We start from the raw sequence: 25,280 nt of genomic DNA, 5'->3' as shown, positions 1-25,280 counted from the left end.
ATGTATTTGGTAAATGGGTTTTGCATGGCATATCTGTGTTAGAAAAGAGGGGATGAGTAAGACAGGCCCATTTTGTGGAAAAAGGGGCCATTTGCTTCCCCACTAGACCTGGAGTACAGCTCAAGTACCATGGTTAGTGCTGGCTGTCATGCCTCTGCCAGGCCAGCAAGGCACAGCACCAGTACCGCTGGGCACAGAGGATATTGCCCTGGCACATCTTGTAACACAGGGACTCCCTGAATTGCTACAGAACTAAAAGTTCAACCTTTCCTCTCTTCAGACGTGAATAAGGGGAACTAAGCCTGGTTAACTCTACTTTCCCTGCAATGTTCTATGATAGAAGGCATCCAGAAATTCACTCGAAATACTGACTGCTCTCTTTTCACAGCCCAAAAGGCAACTGAGTCTTTCACTTCCATGTACAGGAACAATACACCACACAGAAAAACAACAGTGCCTACATGATACCTGATTGTGCTTACCGTGGTGATAAAAAAGCCAATCTTCAGGATTTTTGCACCCTTCATATCCTTGGCATGTTTTTGCATAAGCGAAATGACTACATTATAGGATTTTGGGTCATAATCTGGTACTTTGAAAAAATACTGAGGGTTTGTTGAAACTGCACCTGCTGAGAAAGTGTTAATAGATTAATAGCAGCCACATAGATTTCCCAGTAGTAGTCTATTGTGTAAGATCTTTCTTATATGGACCCAGAGCAATAGGTAGTTACTGGTCCAAGATCCTTTCAATACAACAGAGGACTATAGTCTCTACACTACCAGCTGGAGTTGAGGCATCTGGAGTTAAACTAATTGCACATGAATCATTCTAGAAATCTCTGGAAAAGTCATAAAAGTCGTGTAGATTTCTCAACCCCCCTTATGTCTGCTTCACCTACACGGCACACTTCCCCTGAGGTAGAAAAGCAGCGATTCTTAGCCACCTGACCCAGTGGCTGAGCTGAAAAAGACCGTGGCTTGGAGGTCATAAACACATAAAAGAAAAAGACAAAATGGTCCAAAGATATCCTCTCCTTCCTTCCTGTTAGTGTTTGTGATGGGCAAGACAGGGTGTTGGGCACCAGAGGGAAAAGGCTTCTTGGCCAAAGTTTTGGTTAACAGGAAGCACCCCCAATAAGAAAGCAGCAAAATGCCGAAACTGGGGAAAAAGGACTGAGATGGCAGCAACTGCTTAAACTAGTCTAGACATTAAGCCATGCAGGTGTGTTGGGTGGCCTTCAAAGCGGCAATTTAGCCTCAGTTCAGCCCCTGCACCTCTTTGCTTAGCCCCAGTGCCCATGGTGTGCAGCAGCACAGTCATTGCTTTGTTGTCACCCCTCAAGACATGGTGACCAAGTTATGAGGAGGGGGCTGAAACCCGTAAGCTGAAATCTGCTAAGTCAGGGATCAGCGTTGCAGAAAAAAAGAAGCTCCTTCACTAACCACATGCTACCATCTTAGATTAAAAACAGAGCTCAAATAGTGATGCAACTGTAAAATAAGTAGGATAAGACAATATAATATAAAAATAAAAAAATCAAACTACTAATAATCAGTTTGCAATGCCAGAAGAGGCCTTGCACAGGCAGTAAAACCAATGATCTTTATCTGCTCTAAGGCCTTTCTATCTTTGAAAATAGCTTTGTAGCACAATTATTTAATTTCATAACCATTTAATTTCAGAGTATTTCTCGCTCCGTAAAATCAGCTACATATTTGCCAGACCTCTGATGAGGTCCCCAGTAACACCTACTGCAACTGGCTGAAAGAAGGTAGACAAGCACATTTTCTTTGAAAGAGTTCAGGGTTTCTAAATCACAAGCCTCTTGTTTTAACTCAGCAGCCAGTGCTGCTGCTTTGTTTCTGCCTCTTTAGCTGATAGGTCATGTAACGGGAAAGGGCATTAATAACTGGCAATCAATATTTCTGCCATTCGATGCTCAGAGTGATTGTTTCACTGTAAGCACCAGTGGAGAGGAAGAGAGGGCCGGGTGATTGCAGTGAGAGTTCATTACCTGGGGAATAGTTGTTCCTGCCGGTGACAAGGACCGGGCTCCACAGGCTGATGTGCCTCTCTACAGACCATGTTGTGCAGTGCTGATCTCCAAAGTCCAAAAACGTTGGGGTGCTGTTACATATATACAGCCAGGAAAACTGCTCCTGGAAGTTTTCACAGGACATCCTGCAGAGGAAAAAATCTCACTTTTCCGTTTGAAAGCCATGTTTGAGACTCAGGTACTCAGGTTCACTCCCCATATCTTTAAAAGGGGATTATGGAGAGCACTTGCAGGTTGTAGCCGAGCTGGCTGGTACCTTGCAGAAGAGGTCAGCTCTCAGTGCATTTGGGCTGCCCTAACCGCACCTAAAGCCCCTGTGAAGTTACAGGGCATGTGCAGTAGTACCTAAGTGGAGCCCTGCTATCTCCAATACATCTCTGACACTGCATCTTGCTTTGTCCCTGTGCAGCATCCTGACCACATTCATGTGTTGCTCAAGTCTGTAGCATCTATCTCAGACCAGCCTGCTGTTCCCCTGCTCTCAGAGCTTCATGGGGCAAGTATGCACTTTCTGAATAACAATAGCTTTTCTAAAGGATGGCTGGTAGAGAATGGACTGAGAGCAGCCCTGAGGAGAAAGACTTGGGGGTGTTGGTTGACAAGAAGCTCAACATGACCCGACAATGTGCTCTTGCAGCCCAGAAAGACAACCATATCCTGGGCTGCATCGAAAGAAGCATGCCAGCAGGGTGAGGGAGGTGATTCTCCCCCTCTACTTCGCTCTCCCAAGACCCCATCTGCAGTGCTGCATTCATCTTTGGGTCCTCCAACATAAGAAGGACTTGGACCTGTTGGAGAAAGTCCAGAGGAGGTCCATGAAGATGATGAGAGGGCTGGAGCTCTTCTCCTATGGAGACAGGCTGAGAGAATTGGGGTTGTTCAGCCTGGAGAAGAGAAGGCTCCAGGGAGACCTTATAGTGGCCTTTCAGTACCTAAAGGAGCCCTACAGGAAAGCTGGAGAGGGACTTTTTACAGGGGCATGTGGCAATAGGACAAGGGGGAATGGTTTTAAACTGAAAGAGGGTAGACTTGAGATTAGATATAAGGAAGAAATTCTTCATTATGAGCGGTAAGGCACTGGAACAGGTTGCCCAGAGAAGCTGTGGATGTCCCATCCCTGGCAGTGCTCAAGGCCAGGCTGGACGGGGCTTTGGGCAACCCGGTCTAGTGGGAGGTGTCCCTGCCCATGTCAGGGGGGTTGGAACTAGATGATCTTTAAGGTTGCTTCCATCCCAAACCATTCTATGATGCCTCACACATGGCTAAACTGGATCTGAGAGTAATCAGAGGCAGGGAAGAACCACAAGAACCTCCAAAGCAGTCAAGTGCACAGGTTGTATGACCTGCTCAGCCACCTGTCCCTTCCAAGCACCAGCCAATCCAAGATTCAAGCTAGGCGTTTTATGGGGAAGGGCAGTGTGGCAAAATGACTAGGTCTCAGGGAGCTGGATTTTTAGTTCTCTCACTGTTTATTTTTTTCAGCAGTGTGTCACTTAACCTTGGCCAACTCCATTTCTCCAGGCCTTGTTTCCTCTGAAACCATGGGGTCAGGACAACCTCCACTTTGCTGTTTGCACACAGCTAACACAGGGTACCTTGAGCCATCACTAAGAGCAGAGAACTGCCTAAATGTCTCTTTTCATAATCAACACAAACAAAAAAATCCTGATAAACAGAAAGATTGATAGGGAAATACCAGAATTCTCCATCGTCCTTATTTCTGAGGAGAGCTTCTCTGCATTGAGGCTCAACATGGTCCCACTGAGGAGAGCTGCAAACAGGAACAAATCAACAAGCAGATGTGAGGCATAATTTTCCATATCTTTGGCCAGCCCATTCCTCTAAGCAGCCTGTCAAGTCATGAGGGATCAGGACAAGTGAGCAAACTGCAGGTTTGGAACAGAACTGTGCTCAATACCTTCAAAGCCAAGACCAGAAAACAGAGCTCTGCACCTTTGCTGTGCCTGAGTTGCCCACCCTGGGATGGGGAATCCTGCCTCTGACCTCCAAGCCCTGGTCACCTGTCCCCCTGCTGCAGAGGTTAGTGAGGTACCAAGGCATAGCACTCTGAAGTGCTGATATTACATTGGCATGTAGAGGGCACATTAGCCAGTCAAATGTGTTGTTTCCAAGCAGCATGTTTATAATTAAGTGATAATTGTACTTTCTGCAGAGTTTAAGATAAATAAACAGAGCATGAATCAATAATTTATTGATTTATGCAGCTTACCTGTGAACGCACTCTACTGACATTTCAATTACAGTTAGGATTATAGTTCACCCTTCCAAAAAATGGGAGGATGCTGCCTGAGCAGATAGCTGTTACCCCAGCCTTGAACATGTCTCCACCACTCGCCAACCCATTGAGATGCAACATGCCTGACTTTTCTCAGCGGAGAGGTTATGAGTGATCCCAGCAACAGGCACAGGTGGGATGCTATTAAATCACCGAAGAGTGATACGTGTACATCTCTCTAGTCAGGAAAACACTGATGCAATTCCATCAGGAAAACTAACATCTATTTATTTACAAAACACAATTGCACTCTTCCTCTGTACCATTCTTTTCCTCAGGAAAGTGAAGTTAGCTTATACGCACAGAAGCAAAGTCGTCCTTGCATCTCCAAAGCTGCATGTAGGATCCAAAAGGTCAGTTCAAGCCATCCAGCAGCACTTTGCTTTTGCTATAACCAAGGACCCTTTTTGTCTCTCTGTGTTCAATACTGCATAAAAATACTGCCCTACTCTCACAGACGCTGCTAACCATCCTCTTCCTAGATCCCCCCCTTATGGGAGGGGAAGAAGGAGCAGGAAGGTGGATGCATGACCACTGCAGGACAATTCAGTAGAAGAAGTCAGCCAGCATCTAGGGGAACGGCCAGAGCTTACTGCAGGTAATAACAACCCTTTCATCTTTATTTATCTGGAATTACCCACTGGGAAAAATGTACACATAGACAAAAAGGGATAGCTGAGCTAGAGCTAATGAGGAACACATATAAAACCAATGCTGCATTAGTTTTCCCTGGGCTGGATTTCTGTGGGCAGTTGCTTTGCAGATGGAAGTAACACTTATAATGAATTGATTTAGAAATGTCTGCTTCATTATAAGGGGTGCAAGGCAGAGGTCCTTTACAATAAGCCTATAAAAGGGGGATTCTCCTTATAAGATTAAAGCTTTAAGACCATACCCATCACTCCAGGGCCCCTTCCACTCCCCATGGCCCCATGGATTCCAGATTCTGATGATATGTTTCCAGCCATTCTTGTAGCGTATCTGTAAAGAGGAAAGCAAAACATACTTCGTCACAGCTTTTCACAATTGTGACATTCAGTGAAGAGATGATGGATCTTCTTCTATACACTGGAGACCTGGTTTAACTTCTGATCTCACTTGAGTGCAGCTAAAAATCAGTGCTTTTTCCTACATTGTAAAGGCGAGTGGGAGAAAACTAGTCCGTTTTGCTTTCCTGAGACAGTGAATAGCTGACACAGAGGGAAGACGCAGCGTTCCTGCTACACAGAATGACTTCAACAGCCTTGGGAAATTCTAGTGCCTAACTCTGCACATCTGATGCTGTGAGTCAGCAAAGGCAGAGACTTTGAGGAACGAGGTCACCAGACTGCCTGGAGTGAGTATCAACAGCACAGAGAGATGATGATAAACAGAATCTGTAGCTATCTACAGTACTGTGGTTTCCAATAGCTGGAGTTTCTGTGCTTTTCTCCTCTTGCTGTCCCTGGTTTAAGCGAGAAGCAGCCCACTTGTGCCAGTGAATCCAAAATGGTGTAAGTGGAAAGGAGAAGCAAACCTGTTGTTTCTGGCTTTGCTTACACTCACAGGCAGTATTGGAAACAAATGCCATGGCAGCTTCTTCCCATACAAAGGCCCAATCCCTGGCCATCCTCAAATAATTTCCCCATCGGACACCCCCCTGGATGCCTTGGCGCTCCTGTAAGGCGAGGCAAGACTGTTTCTCCTCTCTGCAGACATCATGAGCAGCAGGAAGCTCAAACAGCCTGCTTCCTCTCCAACAGGATTTGCGATCCTTCCACCCCTGTCTTGAGGAGAGCCAGCTGGAGACTCCTCTGGAGCCTGTCAAACCCCATCCTTCCATTTTGGAGCCTCTTGGCTATGAGCAAGTGTCCTCCAAGAGGAAGCACGCTGACAGTAATGATGGCACCAAGCATGCCACGGCATGAGGGGCTATGAACCAAAGCCAAGGTCAGACAGGAAACCATTAAAGAGAGGGGGACAAGGGAGAAAATTGCTTACAGAAAACAACGTCCCCTTTCCAAAGTACTGTAGGTTCTGAGATTTAAAATGTGTTGTAGCGATTTTGCTTACTAGCATAGCCATTGTTTGGTTTCCATCTTGGCCTTGCTCACTATTAACTCTCCCTGTGTGCACTGCAGCTTACTGGAGTAAGGCATGTTCTGACTTCTGGTTGTAAAAAATCCGTCATTTCTTTGGATTTGTATGATAAATTGGTCCTGTTTTCAGATCAGCTATATTAATATCTTGCCAGGAAAAGTTCTGCATGAATAGAACAGCTTTAAAAGATGAAGAAATGCTGTTCTTGAACCAGCAAGTTATTTATTTATCACACCCTGAATTTTGGCAGCTTGTGGTTGAGCTGAACAAATGTAGATTTGCATCACACGACAAATCCCACAATTTCAGCCAGTGCTTCTATTCCCATTTGAAATAGAAAAATGAATTTTTTAAGAGTCAGCACGGAATGAAAATCCCCAGAAATTCTATATTTGCTTTAAAGTGTCACAAACCAAAAATGCATTTAAGTTGCATTTTTCCATTAGAAAAAAATATAGGATTCAGATATCCTCTGTCTTCCCATTGAGCCAGAACCCTTCCATCTCCTGGAATTTGCACTATGAGCTTTCAACAATCCCTCTTAATTGTGAAGCTAATTAAAGTTACTCTGAATGGAACAGCAGTGTGACTGCACTGTAGTAGATCACCAGTACAAGACCACCAGGCAGGAACGAGTCCTCGATCTTACCTTTGCAGCTCCTGTGACAGTGTAAGCATGACCCTGTACAATCCCATTCCTCAGCTCTATGTTCCTTCTCAGCTGCAGAAGGGAGAAAGCACAGCTTTTAGCTCTCTGCCACACTGGCAAAGGCATGGCCATCAGCTCCCAGAACTGTCATTCGCATGGCAGAAAAAAAGTTTGGTTTTGACTACAGCAGTACCTCAGATACACTGGCTCCAGAGGACTGTGACTGTTCCCACTGCAGCCATAAGCAGGCCAGTACATTTAACAAAACTAAAGATCTTCACATATTTCCAAGGTCTTCAATGTCCCAGGGCTGCTGCAACTGCAGAACGACCTAGACTGGATCACTGTCAGAACTTCCCTGCCACCCACAGCTCAGTGCCAGCCATCTGAGCTGAGGGGCTAGTCCTTGGCTTGTTTGCAACAGCTGAGCTTCGTGTCCCAACAAACCAGGCACTACAGCAGCTATGTCACACACTTTGCAGTCTCCCCTGACATGCTGTAAGGGAAGCTTTAGCAAACTTTTAGCAAGATACTTTCTGACATCACAAAGCCTTTTGCAAGTTCCCAGCATTAACACCAGTAGCCTGCGAATCACAATGCGATAATAGCATCCTCTCACAGAAGAGAGGTGCCTTTTGGTCTTGCTAGAGTCAATCACAAAGCTGTAAGGCCAAAATCAGCCCTGCTGCGAGAGGATACCACTCTATAGCTGTGGAATCATCCAGGAGAGAAGCCACAGACCCGTCTCTGACAGACCAATCCATCTACCTGAAAGCCTTTTACATTCCCGACTGCATAACCTTAACTACTTTCTGCTGCCAAATCTCTTCAGGCATCCATAAACTATAACTATTGCACAGAGAGATTACGGACTTCCTTTTTCACTCAGAACAACCTTATTGCAAACACAGTAAGCCAAGAAAGGCAGGCTACTGGCCCTATGACTCACCTGGCCTGAGGTGCTACACCCCATCAGGCACTGAGATTTGTCAGCTGCTTCCAGTATCTCCTCCAGATCAGGAGGGGGATCCTTCAATGAAAACTGCATTTGGACTCCACCTGTGAGGTCTACTAAAGCATCAGAAATGTAGCCTCCATGCAAGTTCTGGTAGGAGCCCTGCAATCTGGGGGGGAAAAAAAAAAAAAAAAAAGTTAATTATTCCTTGCACTATGTTTTAATAAAGAACGTACAATGATGGCTTCCAAAATGGACATGGGGGGACCCTGGGGTGTGCAGACACTGGGGAGAGGCAATGAAAGGAAACATGATTGAAACACATGGCCAGATACAACACATGCCCTGCGGAATGATGAGGCAAAGAGTTACTTTTCCTACATATCCACCCACATCAGAGGCAGCTGTCTAGAGTCATTTACAGACAATGGAAAATAATAAGGTGTATCTCAGGCCAACGCAGACATTTTAGGGAGCTGAGCTGCATCTCATCTTGAAGTATCCAGTTTCCTTCTTCCGAACAGGAAGGGAGCCAAGGGTGCCTAGTTCAAATGGATATTTCAGATCAAATGGAGCTGAACTATTATTCTCTCCATCATATTTTGTCACGACTTCACAAAAATGTTCGGTATCCCTTTTGTAGATGAGAAATAGGAAGAAAAGAGAGGTGACAGTATCTGCCCATGCTCCCAAGGCAAGACAGCACCGTTCCCAGTTCACTCTGCTAGACTGCAATAATAGGTTAATAATATAATATTGCCAACACAGTCCTTGTTGTTTTTATCATGTGCTTTTTATTGGGACAGCAAATAAGCTGGAACATGGCGTACTTACAACAGGTAGAGCATGCTGTTAAACCCCACCATACACACTGTATTTAATGAATGTAATCAAATGAAGTCTGCAGCTAATTATATTTTGAAGGGTTGTCCTTGTCCTACACTGATGAAAAGAATTTGTCATGGGCACTGGGGAAAAACTTCTCAAATTGGAATCTCATAAACAGCATCGCTTGCAACTTTAATTTAATAGAGGTTTGGTTTGCTTTGTAATTAAAATCTTATGCAGCAAATTGATACTGAATCCTGAGTCAACTTTTCTGAGATAACTCAGGGCAAAATGCATCTTATTCCTGAGTCACTCAGATGCTGCTTTAACATTTGCTTATTCCTGACCAAATGTGCCAAAATAATGAGCTCTCTTCTTCGGTTCCTCTCTCTCTACTGCATTGCAAATGTTATCCAGCTTGATGTAGGGTATCTGTACCAATTTCCAGCCCTTTGTATTACCCCTAGCACAGGAATTTCTCTTCAGTGTATTTAATAATGGGCTATGTTACAGATGCTAGAGGACCACACTCTGATCCCTTTGCTCCTCAGAGTATCTTTTTAAAATTATTATCTCTTTATTAAATGTTATTAACCCTGCGGTGCACTGGGGAACTCAGCCAAGTGGCAGAGCTCTCTGTGTGAATTGAGAGGAGCTGACCAGCAACTCACAGAGCGCATGTGTTGTGCTTGCTGGGCATGCTCTTCAGTTACACTTCCTTTCATTGCCCTCTCCAAATATCTGCACGATCTCTCATCGGTAACTGTAAACAGAGGTAACCCCTGCTTAGAGTCTGCAGTTTTAAACAGAGGCAAATACAGAAAGGAAAACAAGGAAGTTTGCTTAAAGCAAGGAGATGCCCAGCTCCTTTCGTGTCACCAGCCATTGTCCTGTTCATTTTACTTCTCGGGCATCACATTCCAGAATAGGACTGGGTACATTTAGGTCTTCAGCCTGAGACCAACATCTCCAGGTTTTGCTGGCCCTGTGGCCACACAGTTCCTTGCATAAGCACAGTACAACATATATAGCTGTTAGCCTGAACTCCTCCTGGTATGCTTTGGGCTGAGGGTGAAACCACTCGTAGAAAGCAATCAACGCTGGGTAGAAGAATAGACCAGGTGTATTTACTTGGCATATGCTTTTTCCAGCAAGGACGGCCAGAATTCATTTGATGTTCGAGGGTGTACAGACAGGTATCTTCCGTTTAGGAATGGCAACCGGTCATCTATCACTACATCCACCCAGTCTCCATATTGCCAGAACTGGAAATAAAAAATTAAAAAAAAAAAAAAATTAAAAAAAAGGAAGAGAAAAGAATGAACTTCTTTTAAGAGCTAATATTCATGCCAAGCAACAGCTTCCTGAAATAGCGCAGGAATTAGTCTAAATACGTGGATACGTGCAAGTTCTCCTCTGAACTGCTCCAGGCTAATGGTCCATCCACATTGTTAAAAAAACTACCAAGTGGCTGGATTTCCCGGTGTCAGGGGGAGTCATCTGGGAATATAAATAGTCCTGCTATCAGTGGGAGGAGAGACTCAACATGAGAAATATGCTAATATTCTTAGGCAATAGCAAGCATTCAAGATGATAAAGAACAATCACGCAGATGGTTCAGTAAGCCTCACTCCTCAGCTGCACTTGGATTTTCCCCTGCAGCACAGCTCTTGGCCAGAGAGCCTCTGTCAAGATCCAGTCTCTAGATTTTCTTTCCTCTTTGTTTCAATTAAGAGTCTGATGTGCTGTCATGGACAGGAACAGTGTAGTGACTAAAGACTGTTTTGAGGTGTTATCTATCTCCCTGATAGATGAGGAGGACACAGGCAGTCTCTCCAGCGTGTGGACAGAGCAGGTGTTTCTCCAGCTGATGAAACCTTTCAAGGGAGAAGATAGGGGAAGAGAACTGTGGGGATGAACTAAAGGAGCCATTTCCAGAGTCATTAGCAGATTAATGTAGCTTAGCATGATTCGCAATCATAAGAGGCCAAGCTCTTATTTGCAGTAATGCTAAGGACTCCAGTGGAAGTATGCCAGCAATAGATTTAGTCTAGCATGATTTTATTTCAACAGCTTTGGTCAATGAAAAAAAAAAAAAAAACAACAAACCAAATGAGCTGTTCTGTTAGAAAAGCAGAAGACCAGATCTGCCCAGCAGCAAAGCAGCTTACGGTCTGCTAAGCTGAAAGCAGGTTTGATCCTACTTACTTTCTGCCTCACCCCAGCCTCTCACTTCCTACATTAGTGGCAGCAGGAGGTGGCAGGGTTGGACTTTCCAAACTTAAGCTGCAGGAGTGGTTTGAGTCTTCCTGCTTGATTTTGGCAGGAAGGAGTTTGAGGAAAAGCCTGCCACTGGCTGTCTCTGCCTGAAAGGGAGACAGGCAAGAAGACAGTCCAAAAGGAACTGTCTTTTTGGTCACCTAATGTGCCCTCCTGTCACCCGTCAACATCTGGCAGCAGAATTCCATAGAGAAAAGGTGTGACATCCAACACACTTCCCCACGGTGCTTCATGTGCAAACACAACAGGTAAACAAGGAGATTAATGCAATCCAAACCCACTGAGTGACATTTTTCCAAAAGCCAAGTTCCTTGGCCATCTTTGGTAGGGAGCTCAAGCTTAGAGACCTTCTGAATGCAGCATTGTTTTTTTCTTCAGCTGGTTAAAGAGAACTGCTTTGTCCTGACTGCCTCAGACTCCCAGGTCGTGGTCTCATCTGAGCTCCACAAAGAGAGGAAAAGTCACAATGGGAATAAGAAACTTCATGAAAGCCCTAGAATGCTCTGGAAGCACAAGTGGTAAAGGAGAAACCACTGTCTCCCATATGCCTTCAGAGAGGGCCAATTCCTTTGCTTTTTGGTTTGAGAATCTGGCTTCGTGAAATTTCTTTATACCCCCAGGATTTAAAGTACTGCAGCTGGGAACATGACAGTAAATGAAAGAAAATATCCCTATTTAGGCAGGCTGCAAAGAGGGAAGTTCTTTGCTCCCACGTTTGTGGTGAGCCTTTTAAATCAAGACTTCAATTTCCTGGGCTTATAAGAGGAGGAAAAAGAAATGGGCAGCTGCAAGACGACAACAACATGCCTAGAGTGCTGCTGGTCAGAGGAGGAATACTGCCTGGTTATTTTGCCTTCTTCCCCCCGTCTTGACAGGGATCTTCGTGAAATCCAGTTCTGGAACTGAGCAAGGTAAAAATCCCACGCCTTTCAACCACTCTTTTCTGCATGGTGTTAGAAGGCACCTTTTGGATGTGTCCTGAAATGGAGGCCTTGATTTCAGCTGGCCTTTAAAGATTTAAACAGTTTCTTCCTGAGAGAGGGACTTTAACACTCAGGGCAGATCCATCCTGCTTTGAGCTGATGCACTGTGCCAAACCCCCCTATATTCCCTGCGGAATATTTCTGTTTGTTTCCCAGCTGAGCTGCTGCTGTTCATTATGACAACGCATGGCACACCCTGCCTCACAGGCATCAGTTTCTGTGGCAGAGAAAGTGATTCCTGTACAAACACAGGACTAACTTAATGCCTAGTGAAATAACATCATTGTAATTATTCCCTAGATAAAAATGTCACCCATCTCAACTACAGCTGATGAAGTGCATAACACCCTTAACTCTTGCAGCTGAACAGCCAGTGTTGTGTAGGAAGGCTGGAGCAGCCCTTTGTATTCCTGAGAGGTAATATGCTCCAGATCCAAAAAGGTGAAAAAAAGTTATAAACTAAAATTTTTATATTAGTATGTGATATGCCTTGTTTGTGATTCTTCACTGAACTGAGGACTGGTGACTTAGCCTGTGGATGGCAGTAAAATATTTTTGATGGAATAATTGAAAGGCACTGCCAAGAAGCATTTCCATTCAGAGAAGCTTTCTCAGGGGTTTACTGCTCAAGGAAAGCCAGAAACAGTTGCATTGATTTGCAGATGAGATGACAGGGAAAACATTTTCAAATACCGTAAGGTATTTATACTGCTTAAGATTTAAGGATTGCTCCTAACTAATCTTTTCAAAGCTCTCATGAAAGACAATCTAGCTTGCATCCTTTCAAAGTGTTTTAAGCAGACTGGTGTCCTTTCAGCTGATTTATCTCATACAGTGCACCTCTGCATGCTGGAAATGGGCCAAGACAGAAACATCTGGTATTCCAAAGAGCAAAGGAACAGAGCAAAATTTAGACTGCCTGCAAGATAATCCTCCTGGTGCTGCTCCACGAGAGCTCCAGGAGGTCAAAGAAGTCTCATTGACAGAGCTCTTTGCTTGATATTGAACCACATATAACAAAACAGATATGTGAAAAAAAAAAAGAGTTGATGAATGGCCGAGTATATACTGATTCCCTCTATATCCAATTTAGCTTCTGGAGCTTAATGGTACTGCAAGTGCTTCTAATCCCACAAGATATGTGGTCGACTCAGACACAAGGAAGCAGGGCATGCCAGTCACTATCCCAGTCGCCTTCTTGTGAGATTCAGAGAATTTCAAGAGTTGGTAGAAAGTGAGATTTACTAAAAACACTTGCTCCTCTTCCCAAAACAAATCTCTTTGCAAAATATCAAAAGCCTGTTCCTCTGATCTGCCTCAAGGATATGTAATTTCAAGCCATTTCCATGAGCTAAAAGGGCAAGGTGAAGTATATCGGGAAACAGAAAATTAATCCAAATATATAAAGAACACAAGTGTGCTGACAGCCATAACAAACTGTCCAAATCAAAGCAGACACCAGAATGCCATCTAAAACACACATGTACACAAATCTGTCTAACAGCTGGTATATGTGTACCTCTGGAGTCTCAGAACTTTCAGAAACTTTCAGAAAAGGGCTTCATATTCCCTGGAGTGTGATTGCACCAACTGGAGCATAAGGAATCACTTGAAAATTTGGGATTTTCTGCAAAATTCCAAACTGAGAGTCAACACTGAAGAGCCAAAGCACTCCAGAATGTCGAGATCTGGGACTGCAGTTTGAACCGCTGTGTAACCCAGCCAAGCCCAAGCAGTACCAAGACATCAGGGAATACATACCCGGAAGTGAAAAATCCCAGCATAATCTTCCTGGAATCCTTGGTCCCTTGGTAAAACATTTTCCACAAATTGCTTCCGCAGTGTCAGGGAGCCCAGGGCAGCCAGCATCCAGCAGTCACCTTGAAGGAAGGGAGAATCCAATGTATTCAGTCACTCACTGTTGTGGATCATAACTAACTCTTTAGAAGAGTGGACTTCCACATCTAAGAACCAGCTTGTTTAAAGAAACAAATATTCTTCTCTCTCCCTTTCCTCCCCCGATACACTGAACCACTACCCAGTATTCACCAGCAATGTCCTTTGTCAACCCTGATGCCACCCAGCCATCCTTTTCTACTTTCATGCTCCTATCATTTGTGGTTATGGAGAGACTTGCAGTCTAGAACATGGTTTAGGAAATCTTCAAACCTCTCAGTGGGGTGAGAAATGGGAAGACCTATGGCCTGGAGAAGACTGAGAGGGAATCTTAGTAATGCATACAAATATTTTAAAGGCGAGTGTCAGGAGGATGGGGCCAGGCTCTTTTCAGTGATGCCCAGCAACAGGACAAGGAGCAATGGGCACAAACCGCAACACAGGAATTTCCATCTGAGTACAAGGAAGAACTTCTTTACTGTGAGGATGACAGAAAGAGCACTGGGACAGGCTGCCTGGAGAGGCTGTGGACTTTCCTTTTCTGGAGACATTTAAGACTTGCCTGGACATGATTCTGTGCAACCTGCTCTAGAGGAACCTGCTTTAGCAGGGGGTCGTACTAGATGGTCTCCAGAGGTCTTTTCCAACCCTGACCATTCTGTGACTTGTATGAGTCTGGATTGATCTGCACTAATTGTTTACTGCAGCTACCACAGTCCACATCTTCCTCCAAGAACACAGCAAAGCAATCACAGGTTATTGCTTTGTGCCAATCTTTTCCAAAACAGGAACGTGACCTTACCTATTTCTCCTTGCATGATATCAAATCTGCTAACTCCATCCATGATCAAACAAGGATTTCTCAGAAGTTCCTGGAGGGAAGAAATCGCAAAGAGCAGTGTGAGTACCCAGCCTTTGCCAGCAGTGTGTTCCTGCTCCTTGAAGACCCTTGCTTGCCTACCTCTTCCAGAGCTTAAAACTATTTCTTTTGAGCCCTGAAGTTTTGTTGCCTGATGCCAAAATAACAGAGGAGATACTTGGGTATCTCTTCTTCACTGTACTGAGCTATTCCTAGGGATGGAAACTTCTGGCTGGGTGCTTACTGAGTTTTCATTTGGCTTCCTCTAATGCTACCAACACCTTTCAGAGAGGGCTTTAAGCCTGGCTGCAAAATCATGCAGGCACCTGGGGGACAGCAGGACAGAGACACAGAGGTTTCCAAGCAAAGTGGAGCAGGGTCTGTATTTCAGCTCAGCACTGGGTCTAGGAATGTTTTACTCTGAGCCTTTTCTGTTTCCATGCAGGACTAATGCAGATCAGCCTGGGCTGCTTTTCATCGCTCCAGTGAGGAAGCTGTAGAAAGAGAGCTTAGTCTCTGGCTGCAAAACCCCATAGGTCTGGCTGACTTTTTTTAATTCAGGGAGAATTTTCCTGGCATTCCCGGAATGTCTTGCTTGGGCAGTGAAGGGGGAAACACTTCAGAGCTCGGCTTTGCACACAGAAACGTGAATCATTCTCCCACCTGTTTCTGCTATTGGTTTGGGATATCTGAGCGCTAAGGTAGGAATGGCCTGAGCATCCCCTGTGAGTAACCCTTGGCACACACCAACTGGGTAAGGCTCTGTTTTGAAAGAGCAATCAGCCTTAAATAGGAGAGTCACTGCACACCTAAGAAAATGAAGAGATGAAAGCGAAAAAAACATTTGAGTAAGCAAAACAATACAGCAGCTCTTCCTTAAGCAGGCCCTGGCATTTTTTCTCCCCAATTGATTTGACATGCTGCGCAAAAATGAGACCAGCACACAAAGTGACTCGTGACTCACACAGTTGCATGAGCTAAGCATTAGCAAATGCTGTCAGTTTTCTGGAGTGGCTTCACAATGATCAAATCCCTCTAAGAAGTTTCCCTGTCAAGAGAAGATGCAATGCAACGTTGCTGCTCCAGGCTGGCGGACAGATCATGCTCCCACAGCACCACCGACACAGGGGAAAGCAGCCTGGGTACGCATCTTCCTTGACAGATGCTTTCATGCAGCCGTCTACACCTATGCCAGGACTTCAGGGGTTTGCCGTAAGGATTTACCCATAGCATGGGAGCAGGCTTAAGAAGTTGTGGTCACCAGCAGCAGCAGTTGGTCATCATACAGGGAAGTGGCAGTGTTCAGCCCTTCTCCCTTTCCCTCTACATCTGCCTATCTTCTCCCTGCCTCTATTTCCCTGAATTCAAAACATTAAACAGTAACTTGCATGACAAGGGTCTGAACTTGGCCTTTTCCTTTGTGTGTCTGACTTGCCAGTAGTCATCAAAAAAAACCAACAGCATAAAGGAATGGCTACTTTTGTTCCCCCAACATTTCTGAGGCTGTTGAAGTGTTAGCTGCCCCAGGCAGGGTGACTGGGCTCTGATGAGTGTGCTATAGTGCATAGCTGCCATGGGGGTAACCGCCGTATAGAAACAAAAGCCTGAAACTAATGGGAAGGCAGTTGTGTCTCTTATGAGGTTCCCAAGGAAAAGGCTGATGCTCTGCTCTGTGCTGGGACAATAAAGCTCTTAAGTGCACTGTGGATCCTGCTAGCCTGTTACAGAGACTGGCTGAAAAGTCAGCCCATTAGATGCTGCAGCAGATACCCTATTGCCCACCAAGATGTTTGACTCCTCAGTAAGCAAACAGGGATGACCCGAGTCGTTAAACAGGTTCCTTGCTGAGGGGAACCAGTAATTTTGTCTAAAACCAGAAGAGACATGATCTGAAGTCAGCCTCAACCAACATGTGTTGACTGTGGATACAGACCATTTTGTGGCTGTCAGAGAGAACAAAAGCTGAAGTCAAACCTCTCCCTGTAATCCCCACCCACAACACATTAAACTCTGCTTCCAGGGGGGTGTACTCCCCACAGATTTAGGGGGCAATAACTGGAAAGCAACAGAGTGTGTGACTAGCCATGGAAAAGGGGCCACCCAGCAGCTGTCCCTCTGCAGAAACTGAATGCAGTGGCGAATGCAAGGTGAATTCCCACTGAGCTGACACCAGTGCCACTGGCTGAAAAGGCAGCAGTCCCCCCTGCTGCACGCACTGCTGTCAGAAATGGAGGGGCTGGTTTTAATGAGAGGTTTGTGCTTCTGAGTGTAGCCACCTCTTTGCAGGCTTGAGAAAACCAGGCAGCATGGGCACACTTCAAAAGGATGCACTGCATAGAGCACAGGCTCTTTGTGGAGCGTTTGGGTGTGAGCCAAGGAAGGGCAGGGGACAAGCAGAAGCTGGAGCAAAGGCAAGAGGCAGCAGAAGTGGGGAACTGCAAGATCAGATACTTAGAAGAACTCTGGAAGACCACAGCCCCTGAAGTCAGTAGTGGAATGGCTGTTCCCTTGAATGATGCAGTGGGGAGCCTGAACTAAGTGCAGAGGGTTTCTGAAAGAGCTTAGAGGGCATAATTGTGATGGCTGCAGTGCTTTGGAAATACGGGCCTTCTCAACCAGAAGGAAAGCAATTCTCCAACTAGCTCCTCTTCCTTCAGAGGCAAGAATACAGCAGTCATAAACCACCAGAAACTATCATCTATTATTGCAAAATACAGCTAAGCACATAGTTACTGCTACACAAAACGTGCAAGCCTCACTATTCGCTAGTGCTCAAATTGCATGGCAAACAGAGAAACCACAGATTTAACTTTAAGTCTGTCCAGCAGCAGTGCCCTGTTTCACTGAGAAATCATGATCAGGCTTTGTGGCATTTCCCCCAAGACTTTTCAGGTTTAGCTGGAGGGGGAAAGCAGACTGAGCTCAACAAGGCACGTGGTCTCTTCTCAGAGTATCTATGAGTTCAGCAGTGAAGGCAACCATATGGGCTGCAAGTCAAGCGCTCTGCCTGAACTCATCCCCCTCAGGACAAAGCTATCATCACTCGCTTTCCCTGGCCTGCTGAAGATTCATTATGTATTCAAAATAAAAGGGAAGTTCAAGTTCAAACCAGTTCATCCTATAGAGAATGGTCTTACCACAGAAGACGTGTCTATCCAAAGGGCAAGATGGAGAATTAATTTGAGAGGTGGAAGGACGGTGCCCTGTACATGCATTTGTCTCTAAGTTCCTTTTTATATTTGCTTGGAATTTTAAAGGAAAAACAAGTTCCCAGAGTAAGCTGGAGGTAAGTAGTCTAGATGTAGACCACATGCAGACATGCAAAAGACACAATCAGACATTTCTGTGGAAAATTGGAAGCCTGAGGTGGGATTTCATAGGCAGCATAAGCCAGTCTGACTGCAGGCTGCTGCTCAGTATGGTGGGTCTGCCTGTGGCCACTTTCTCACAAACTTCCCACCAGCCCAGCATCATCATCAGTGCAGGCGTAAAGCCACAGAGGGTTAAGAGGCAGAAGATGACTCTTTGCAGAGCCACCTCCTGATGAGTTCACCTTAACCCCACAGTAAATCCCAGCTCCACTTCTGTTCCTGCCACAGCATGACATCTTTCCCTTTGGTTGCACTTGTGTTGCTCCCCCTGTTCCAGCTACACCTTGACATGTCCTGCCACCATGAGTCATGGTGTTCCCTGTTCAACACACACCAATTAAGAAAAATAAAAAGGCTGCTATTGATTGAAAGCCAAACTCTGTTCTCAGCTGGACAAATCTTAATTCAGCATCACTGCTGTGCTCATAGTGTTGCTCTGAATTAGGAGCTTGCAAACACTGTATTGCAGTTCCCTGGGCTGAGGGCACTGCCCAGCTGTGCACTGAGGAGGGATCAGGCACACCACTGTCATACATCCCATAACCCAGGAAACCTCCACAGAAGAACTAACACAGAAATAAACCAGTTGAAGTAAGAAGGGTGGGCAGAACAAAGGGTAAACTGTGCTTGGTCACACCGCAGGTCTGCCTTTTGCAATGACTTGTCTTCGACGGCTTGGAGAGGGAGAGGATAACCAAGCAACCTGAAATTAATGCTCCTCCTGCACACCTCCTCCCACTCTCCATCACTTGGGGACTAAAAGTCTTCCCAGGCTGGAGTCCCTATCCACAGTTTTGTATTTATTAAACCTCAAGGGAATCAGGAATCTGTTTTCTTGAATCTGCCTAATATTTTTTTTTAAAACTCATATTCTGTTTTTCTTTGACATTCTCTTAGATGGGAAAAAAACAGGCTAATCTCAAGGGGTTTGCTTGTACCACCAGAACTCAATTCCCTGCTTTACAGCAGAATAACTCAATTCCTAATTGCCTGTTTTCAATACAAACACCTCAGTTGCTTAAAAAAAAAAACCCTGCTCTGCTTCAGCTCTCTCTCACAATGGAGGAATGAGTTCCACAGACTCCACACAAGCAGGAAGCCCACAAATGTGAGAGCAAAGTCCTGTTGGAAGACAGACTGGTGTCCTACAACCAGCAGAAACAGAAACCAGCTCAGATTTTACCTGCAACCCGTTTGTGTGGCTCAGTGTAATTGTAAACAGAGGAGGTAAATACAAAGGAGGTAAAGAAGGGAGGTAGCCCTGTCTACCCCAAGCCTTTGACAGACGTTTCCTTACAGGTCTTGAAACCTCCTGCTTGGACCATACAGCACAAGTTGATGTTTTCCAAGTGGCAGGGTGTCACCAGGTATTCCCCTGTGTCCACCACAGCCATATAATCTTGCTAGCTAACTCCCCAACCTGAGAAACAGGGAAGCTGGTGAGTAAGTGGACCACCATAGGAACACTGCCTTCCCCTCAACCCGGGATGCATGCATCCCCCCTCCCCCAACCAGCCCTTCCCAAAAATCAACAGAGCTGGGAGATACTATGCAAATAAACCCTCCTCATCTAAAGCCGGTGCAGAAAGACAGACGTAATAAATGGTGACACACTACAGCTTCCTTAGCCCAAAGATACGAACTCCGAAGTCAAGGTCAGATGCAATCAGCTGAGTAGGCAAGAGCTGAGACATTGGCAGCCTGGAAATGCTGTTCCTGTTCAATTACACTGATTGCACGCGCACACTCAAAAATAAGTGAATTGATTTTGATTTTCATTAGGGAGAAATACTGAACATGATCCAAGGGCCTTGTGGCCCCTGGGAAATGCTGAAGTTGTGAACTCCATCATGAACAGCTGGCAAGCAGTGTTGGGTCATGCCAGAAAATGGCCCTAAGGTGACAGACCTGCAGGTAGTGCAGAACAGCACTATCCCTCATCACCACACACTTGCTTTATTAAAGCAGCTCATGAGACAATCCACATTTATTTTTCCTCTTTTTCTTTTTTTTTTTCAGGGGTGGGGGGTGGGGGGTGTAGGTTTTTCTTCATTTGCCTCTGTGGTAGCAGAGCTAAGATTTTAGGTTAACTTCAAACTGTTGTCTGATTTCTTGCCTGAACAAAATCTGTCTTTTTCTCCCCTCCGGCTACAGACAGGCCAAGGCTGATGCAATAGGAACTCCAGCTCAGCTAATCTGTTTGGAAAGATTTTAACTTCAAAACTATTTTTTTAAAGGGTCCATTTTGATTTAGTCAGTTCCTAGGTTCAAACCCCCTTAATGTTGATGTTCATTCCTGGAAATTTCTGGGAATTAAATATAATCCAAATAAAAAAACAGTATCCAAACAGCAGTGCAGAATCATGATAGGTACTCTGCTCCTGAAAGATAGTTAAATTTGCTTTTGGAAGGGATGAAAAAATGTGAGCAAGCCTTTTTGCAAAGTTACTGAATCAAATGAAAAATCACTATTCACAGCAAACAAGCATTGGCTCAAAGCGTATCATTTTCCCCAATGCTTTTTAGGTAAGTGCAGTAGCATGGTTCTGAGTCTGCTAAGGGAAACCGGTATATCCCTTGCTCAAGTTCACACTAAAGCAGCCTCTTTTGGTGGCTTCTATCCAAGGAGTTCTTTTAGACTCTACTCTTCCCTTCCCCTGACACGTGAGACAAATACCCAAGCAGTCCATGCCCTGACGCTCCAAACAGACTGTGATGATGCAGAGGAAACCCATGATGGCTATTATTTCAGACAGTCCTTTCGCCACACACCCTCCTACAAGTCACGTCAGAGGCACTCAGGGATTTCTCTCATGCTGATCCTCAAACCTCTGCTAGCCACTTTGCAGCTTTTCCCTGTCTTCTGGTTTTCCCATGCAGATGTCAGTCTACGTTAAACTCTCGCTCAGCAACCCCTCACTCTATAAGGGAGCTACAGGGTCCCCAAGAGACAAAAGGTGAGCAGTGCAAGAGCAGTCGTCTGTGACCTTGAAGACCCTTCAGAAAAATCTTCAGTGACATCACCCTCTGCCCATTTTAGCCTTTTTTTAAAGCACAAGCGCTGAAGATCAGAGTCTGTCCTTAACATGTGTAATGGGCACCACACTGTGCACAATGGTGGGCTACCCCTGGTGCACAGCTGAGGCACTGCTGCGTACGTGGTAATCTCTCTCCTCTCATACATACCATGTTTGAAAACAACCAAATGTTAACAAAAATAAAGCATTCTGCATTCAGCACTACCGCAACTCACATCATCTGGATCATCCTAATTGGGTTTCTTTTTGCATCTGTATAGCACTATGCATCATGATCAGAACAGAGTGAAATCTTTAGTCTAAACATTAATTGATTAAAAATGCGTATTCAGCAACAGCAAATCATTTAATGACTTCCTCTATTCCACTTAATTGCTTTCTTGAATGAAAAGCACTAAACAATGAAAAAAATAGTTCTGAACATTTTTAAAGGAGTATCTCACATTTTTAAATGTTCAGAACTCTTCAAGGAGAATTTCCCTTTGACTGATCTTTAGAAAAGCCCAGCTATAAAAATTCCTTTGTTGGGTCTAAAGTACAACTTCTCTTCCATTTCTCAAAACGGTGGGTGAACTGACAAGTTAATTGCAGAGCTCCTGCTGTATCTGGTACCTCCAGCCCTACTTCTAATAATGCTTGAAATACCACATGCAAAACCTCTGTTACAAACTGTGCATGTTTCAATGGATGTAGACCAAGGGCCTGGGGATGAAAACACAGCCTGGAGCAGTCCCAGCTCCTTGAAACAGCAACCACTACAGCTACAAAATGTGACATTTTGAATGTTGTCTTGGTGCTGCTGATCCACCTCCACCTTTAGGGACTCCCATGTTAAATCAGCTCACTTTACAAATCAAAATAAGTCGTTTCTGACTGTCATCACTACTATTTCTGCCTGAAAAAAATCAAGCTGTTTTCTCTCTACTTTATACATCACCCCCAGATATGAGGACTCCAAACTCTGAATGTTATCTGGCAATTCTCTTGACAATGTACAAGGTAAAATAGAAGCAGCATGTTGCTCAGCTGCTCAATTGGATCTGGAACAATGACTGCAGTTATAATTGCTGTCTACCACTTAAATAACCAGATACTATATGACTCAGAAAATGAAGGCTAAGAGACTATCAGGACCAAGATGCCGCTTTTGTTACAAGTATATTTCCAGCCAAATTTTTTTAAAGTCAGAGGGAGCTAATGGAGGCTAAGAAAAATATAGACATAGATTAAATTGGCTATTCTGCCCCTGCTTCATTCCACCAGGAGAGAGGCCAAGGTCTGACATCACTGTGACAGCCTAGGTATTGTGATATTTGAGAACTTCTGATTGGGCTCTTCAGGCAGTTGATGCCATTGCCCTTTGTCTTGCATCTTGTCTAGCAAGACGAAGCCTGGCTGGTCAGGACATGGCTACAGGTGGAAAATTCAGTCAAACTAAGAAAAAAAAAATTAAATGGAGCCTTCTTCAGCACTGACATCTTGGGTTTCTGTTGAAGATGAGTCAGTTGAGTCAAAAAGGAAGGAGATTTTCTAACACCTGCCTCATCTGACAAGCACTAGCAGCAGCAGGTTCTGCTTTTGGCAAGGTGTGTCTGTTCCTTTATATTTATATTCAAGCAGGATAGATATTCATCCCATACTGTGGTGCTTCAAAATTAGTGGTATTTGGGTTTCTAAGTCAGTTTGTGTGCTTTTGAAATCCTACATTTCTCTGCTGCTCCCAAATGGTGAAAACACCAGGGTGGTTAGTACTTAACAGAACTGTATCATAACATTTTATTCCAGTTTATTCATCTTTAAAATGCCCCTGAGAGTCCTTTCTAATACCCATATTTGTCTTTTGTGAGTTCGGTGCTCAGTTATTGTATCTTTGTCTTTCTCAGTCTGGAAGTGGTGGCAACTAACTTCTTCCCTTTGCATTTTTCAGTTATTCTTCTACTTTAACCCCTATTTCAAAAGGGATTATCCCCACCTGCTATAAACCTGGAAGCAGACACTGGTGTAAAAAACACAGCACCAGCTGCATTCTCACTGGACCCAGTTTTGAGGAAAGGCTGCCTGAGGAGAAGCCTGTATGTTCAGCCAGCAGTAGGAGCTGCTTCTGCATGGGAGCACAATCCCTTCATAGCAGCTTCACAGAGGACAGGACACCCAAACATCTGCACCCAGTACCTCCACACCTACCAAGCCATGTGATAAAGCGTCAACCCAGATGGGAAATACCTGTACCTCTGCACCCACAATTTGCCTGACACTTTCAGGTCCTGCTGCAGCAGTGGGTAGTGAGAAGTTTAAGCCTCAGGCCCCATCCCTATCGCCACAACACTGCAGCTACAGCCCTGCTGGCATCCAGACTGCAGCTGCTGCTCCATCTGATACTTCACCACCTCATATTCCTTTTACACCAGGGCTGGGACTTCCCGCCTCTCGATTCGGGCATCCACATTCAGCAGCTATGCAGGCTCCCTGGGCTTCCCCCTCTGTGAACCATGGCTCCCAACGTCCATGCTAGCAGCAGCCTCTGCTGCTGCTATGCCAAGGCCACTGCATTGCCAAGCTCCAGCGTACCCTCATTGCCCTACTTGCATCTTCTGTCCAAACCATTCTTTTTTAGTTGTCTTGCCCTGCATCTTCAGCCTCACAGTTGCTGTCTCTACACCCTGAGGGGCTGTCTTCAGTGAGATGAACTGATTTGCTCCAGGCCAAGGAAGCCAAAGGCCCCAGGCACTAGCAGTGTGCACTCAGCAAAACCCAGCAGAAGGCCAGTGTGTGGCTAATCCAGTAGCTGCACCAGCGGCAAATGGCACACAGCAGTGCTATACAATGCAGCCTGACCATGGAAAGATTCCCTACATTAGGTCCTAGGATAAACAAGCTGAGTATGTGATTCCACTTCCCAATTTAAACAGCCATATGCCAGATAATGACAACTGCCTATTAAACCGCAAGTGGGAATCAGCAGGCAAATGTACTTCATCTCACACCTTACCCAATTATTTTAAAATCAGTATTGCCGAGTCAGGGGCTTGGATTACAGAAATCAGAGATCTTTAACAGAATTTGACAGCTTCTTGGGTTTGCACAAAGCCCTCTAGAAGCACGTCAAAGTGGAAACACTAGTTCTAGTTAGGTTCATAGGTGGAACTTCCTACAAAAACATACCCTATGAAACCATTCATGTTACAGAGGTTATCTTCCCTTACACATCCTACAGCCAGGATCCCTCCTTGCAGTGTTCCCCTTAGGGTCTACTTCCCTGCTCAGCACAGATCTCCTTCCCCAAGTTGAAGGCCTTTAGCCTCTGGCCATCAGTGCTCCCATTCAGCAGCGTGGATACAAAACACCACAGCTGGCGTAACTCACAGTTGGCCTCTTCCATTGTATTTGATACAGCGTATCCTGTGGGAGCAGGTCGGGACCAATGGAGCTGACGTGAGCAGGGAAGGTGGTATCCTCAAAAAGCAGTCCTTGGCTCAGGCAGAAGGCTTGCAGGCGGTTGAAGTCCTGATTATTAAATTTCTTCACATTCTGGTGGCTTCCCATTGCCCTTGTTGTTTGCCAGCCCTGTTCTAACGTCACAGCAGAGCCGGGGGCGAGCATTGTGCCCCTTCCCTGTGAAGGAGAGACATGGATTGCCATTAGTTTCCCAATCAAAAATGGTGTCTTAAGAGTGTGGGAAAGCAAACACCTTCCCCCCTTCCCCCCCACCCCACGAGGATTGCAGAGCAGCAGCTTGCAAAGCTGAGGGCAGTCACAGTGACAAAATCCTTATTAGCTGGAAATGTGTGGGGAAAAAGTAGTCGTCAAATCCCAACTGGTTTATCTTAAACCAGTGCTGTCACTGCTACAAATTCAATTTTGAGTCTTCCCTGAGGATAGAGAGCAAAGCTGTTAGCGAGCCGCTCTGTTAGTACTGAGGTACATCTGCAAACATAAGCGAGCATAGGGGATGGAGCAGGAGCTGCAGGCACAGGGGAGAAGGGAGGT

At 45.1% G+C, this 25,280-nt stretch overlaps 1 protein-coding gene across 1 annotated transcript in view; it reads right to left on the bottom strand.

Annotated features, from left to right (window-relative positions):
- Positions 1–24,893, bottom strand: part of LOC101918938 (calpain-13) — a 42,782-nt gene extending 17,889 nt beyond the window's left edge. The window contains exons 1-10 of the mRNA XM_055816662.1: positions 24,657–24,893; positions 14,828–14,897; positions 13,891–14,009; positions 9,998–10,131; positions 8,033–8,207; positions 7,084–7,155; positions 5,251–5,336; positions 3,756–3,830; positions 2,018–2,184; positions 483–631 (exon numbers count right to left, since the gene is read on the bottom strand). Of these exons, the coding sequence (XP_055672637.1) occupies positions 483–631; positions 2,018–2,184; positions 3,756–3,830; positions 5,251–5,336; positions 7,084–7,155; positions 8,033–8,207; positions 9,998–10,131; positions 13,891–14,009; positions 14,828–14,897; positions 24,657–24,893 (1,284 nt within the window). The remainder of the gene's footprint in view (positions 1–482; positions 632–2,017; positions 2,185–3,755; positions 3,831–5,250; positions 5,337–7,083; positions 7,156–8,032; positions 8,208–9,997; positions 10,132–13,890; positions 14,010–14,827; positions 14,898–24,656) is intronic.
- Positions 24,894–25,280: the final 387 nt, after the last annotated feature.

Source organism: Falco peregrinus, chromosome 11 (assembly GCF_023634155.1).
Source record: "Falco peregrinus isolate bFalPer1 chromosome 11, bFalPer1.pri, whole genome shotgun sequence".
In the NCBI taxonomy this organism is placed as follows: Eukaryota; Metazoa; Chordata; class Aves; order Falconiformes; family Falconidae; genus Falco; species Falco peregrinus.
Note: the sequence above shows the minus strand (reverse complement) of the source record. Positions and strands in the feature narration are given on the sequence as shown.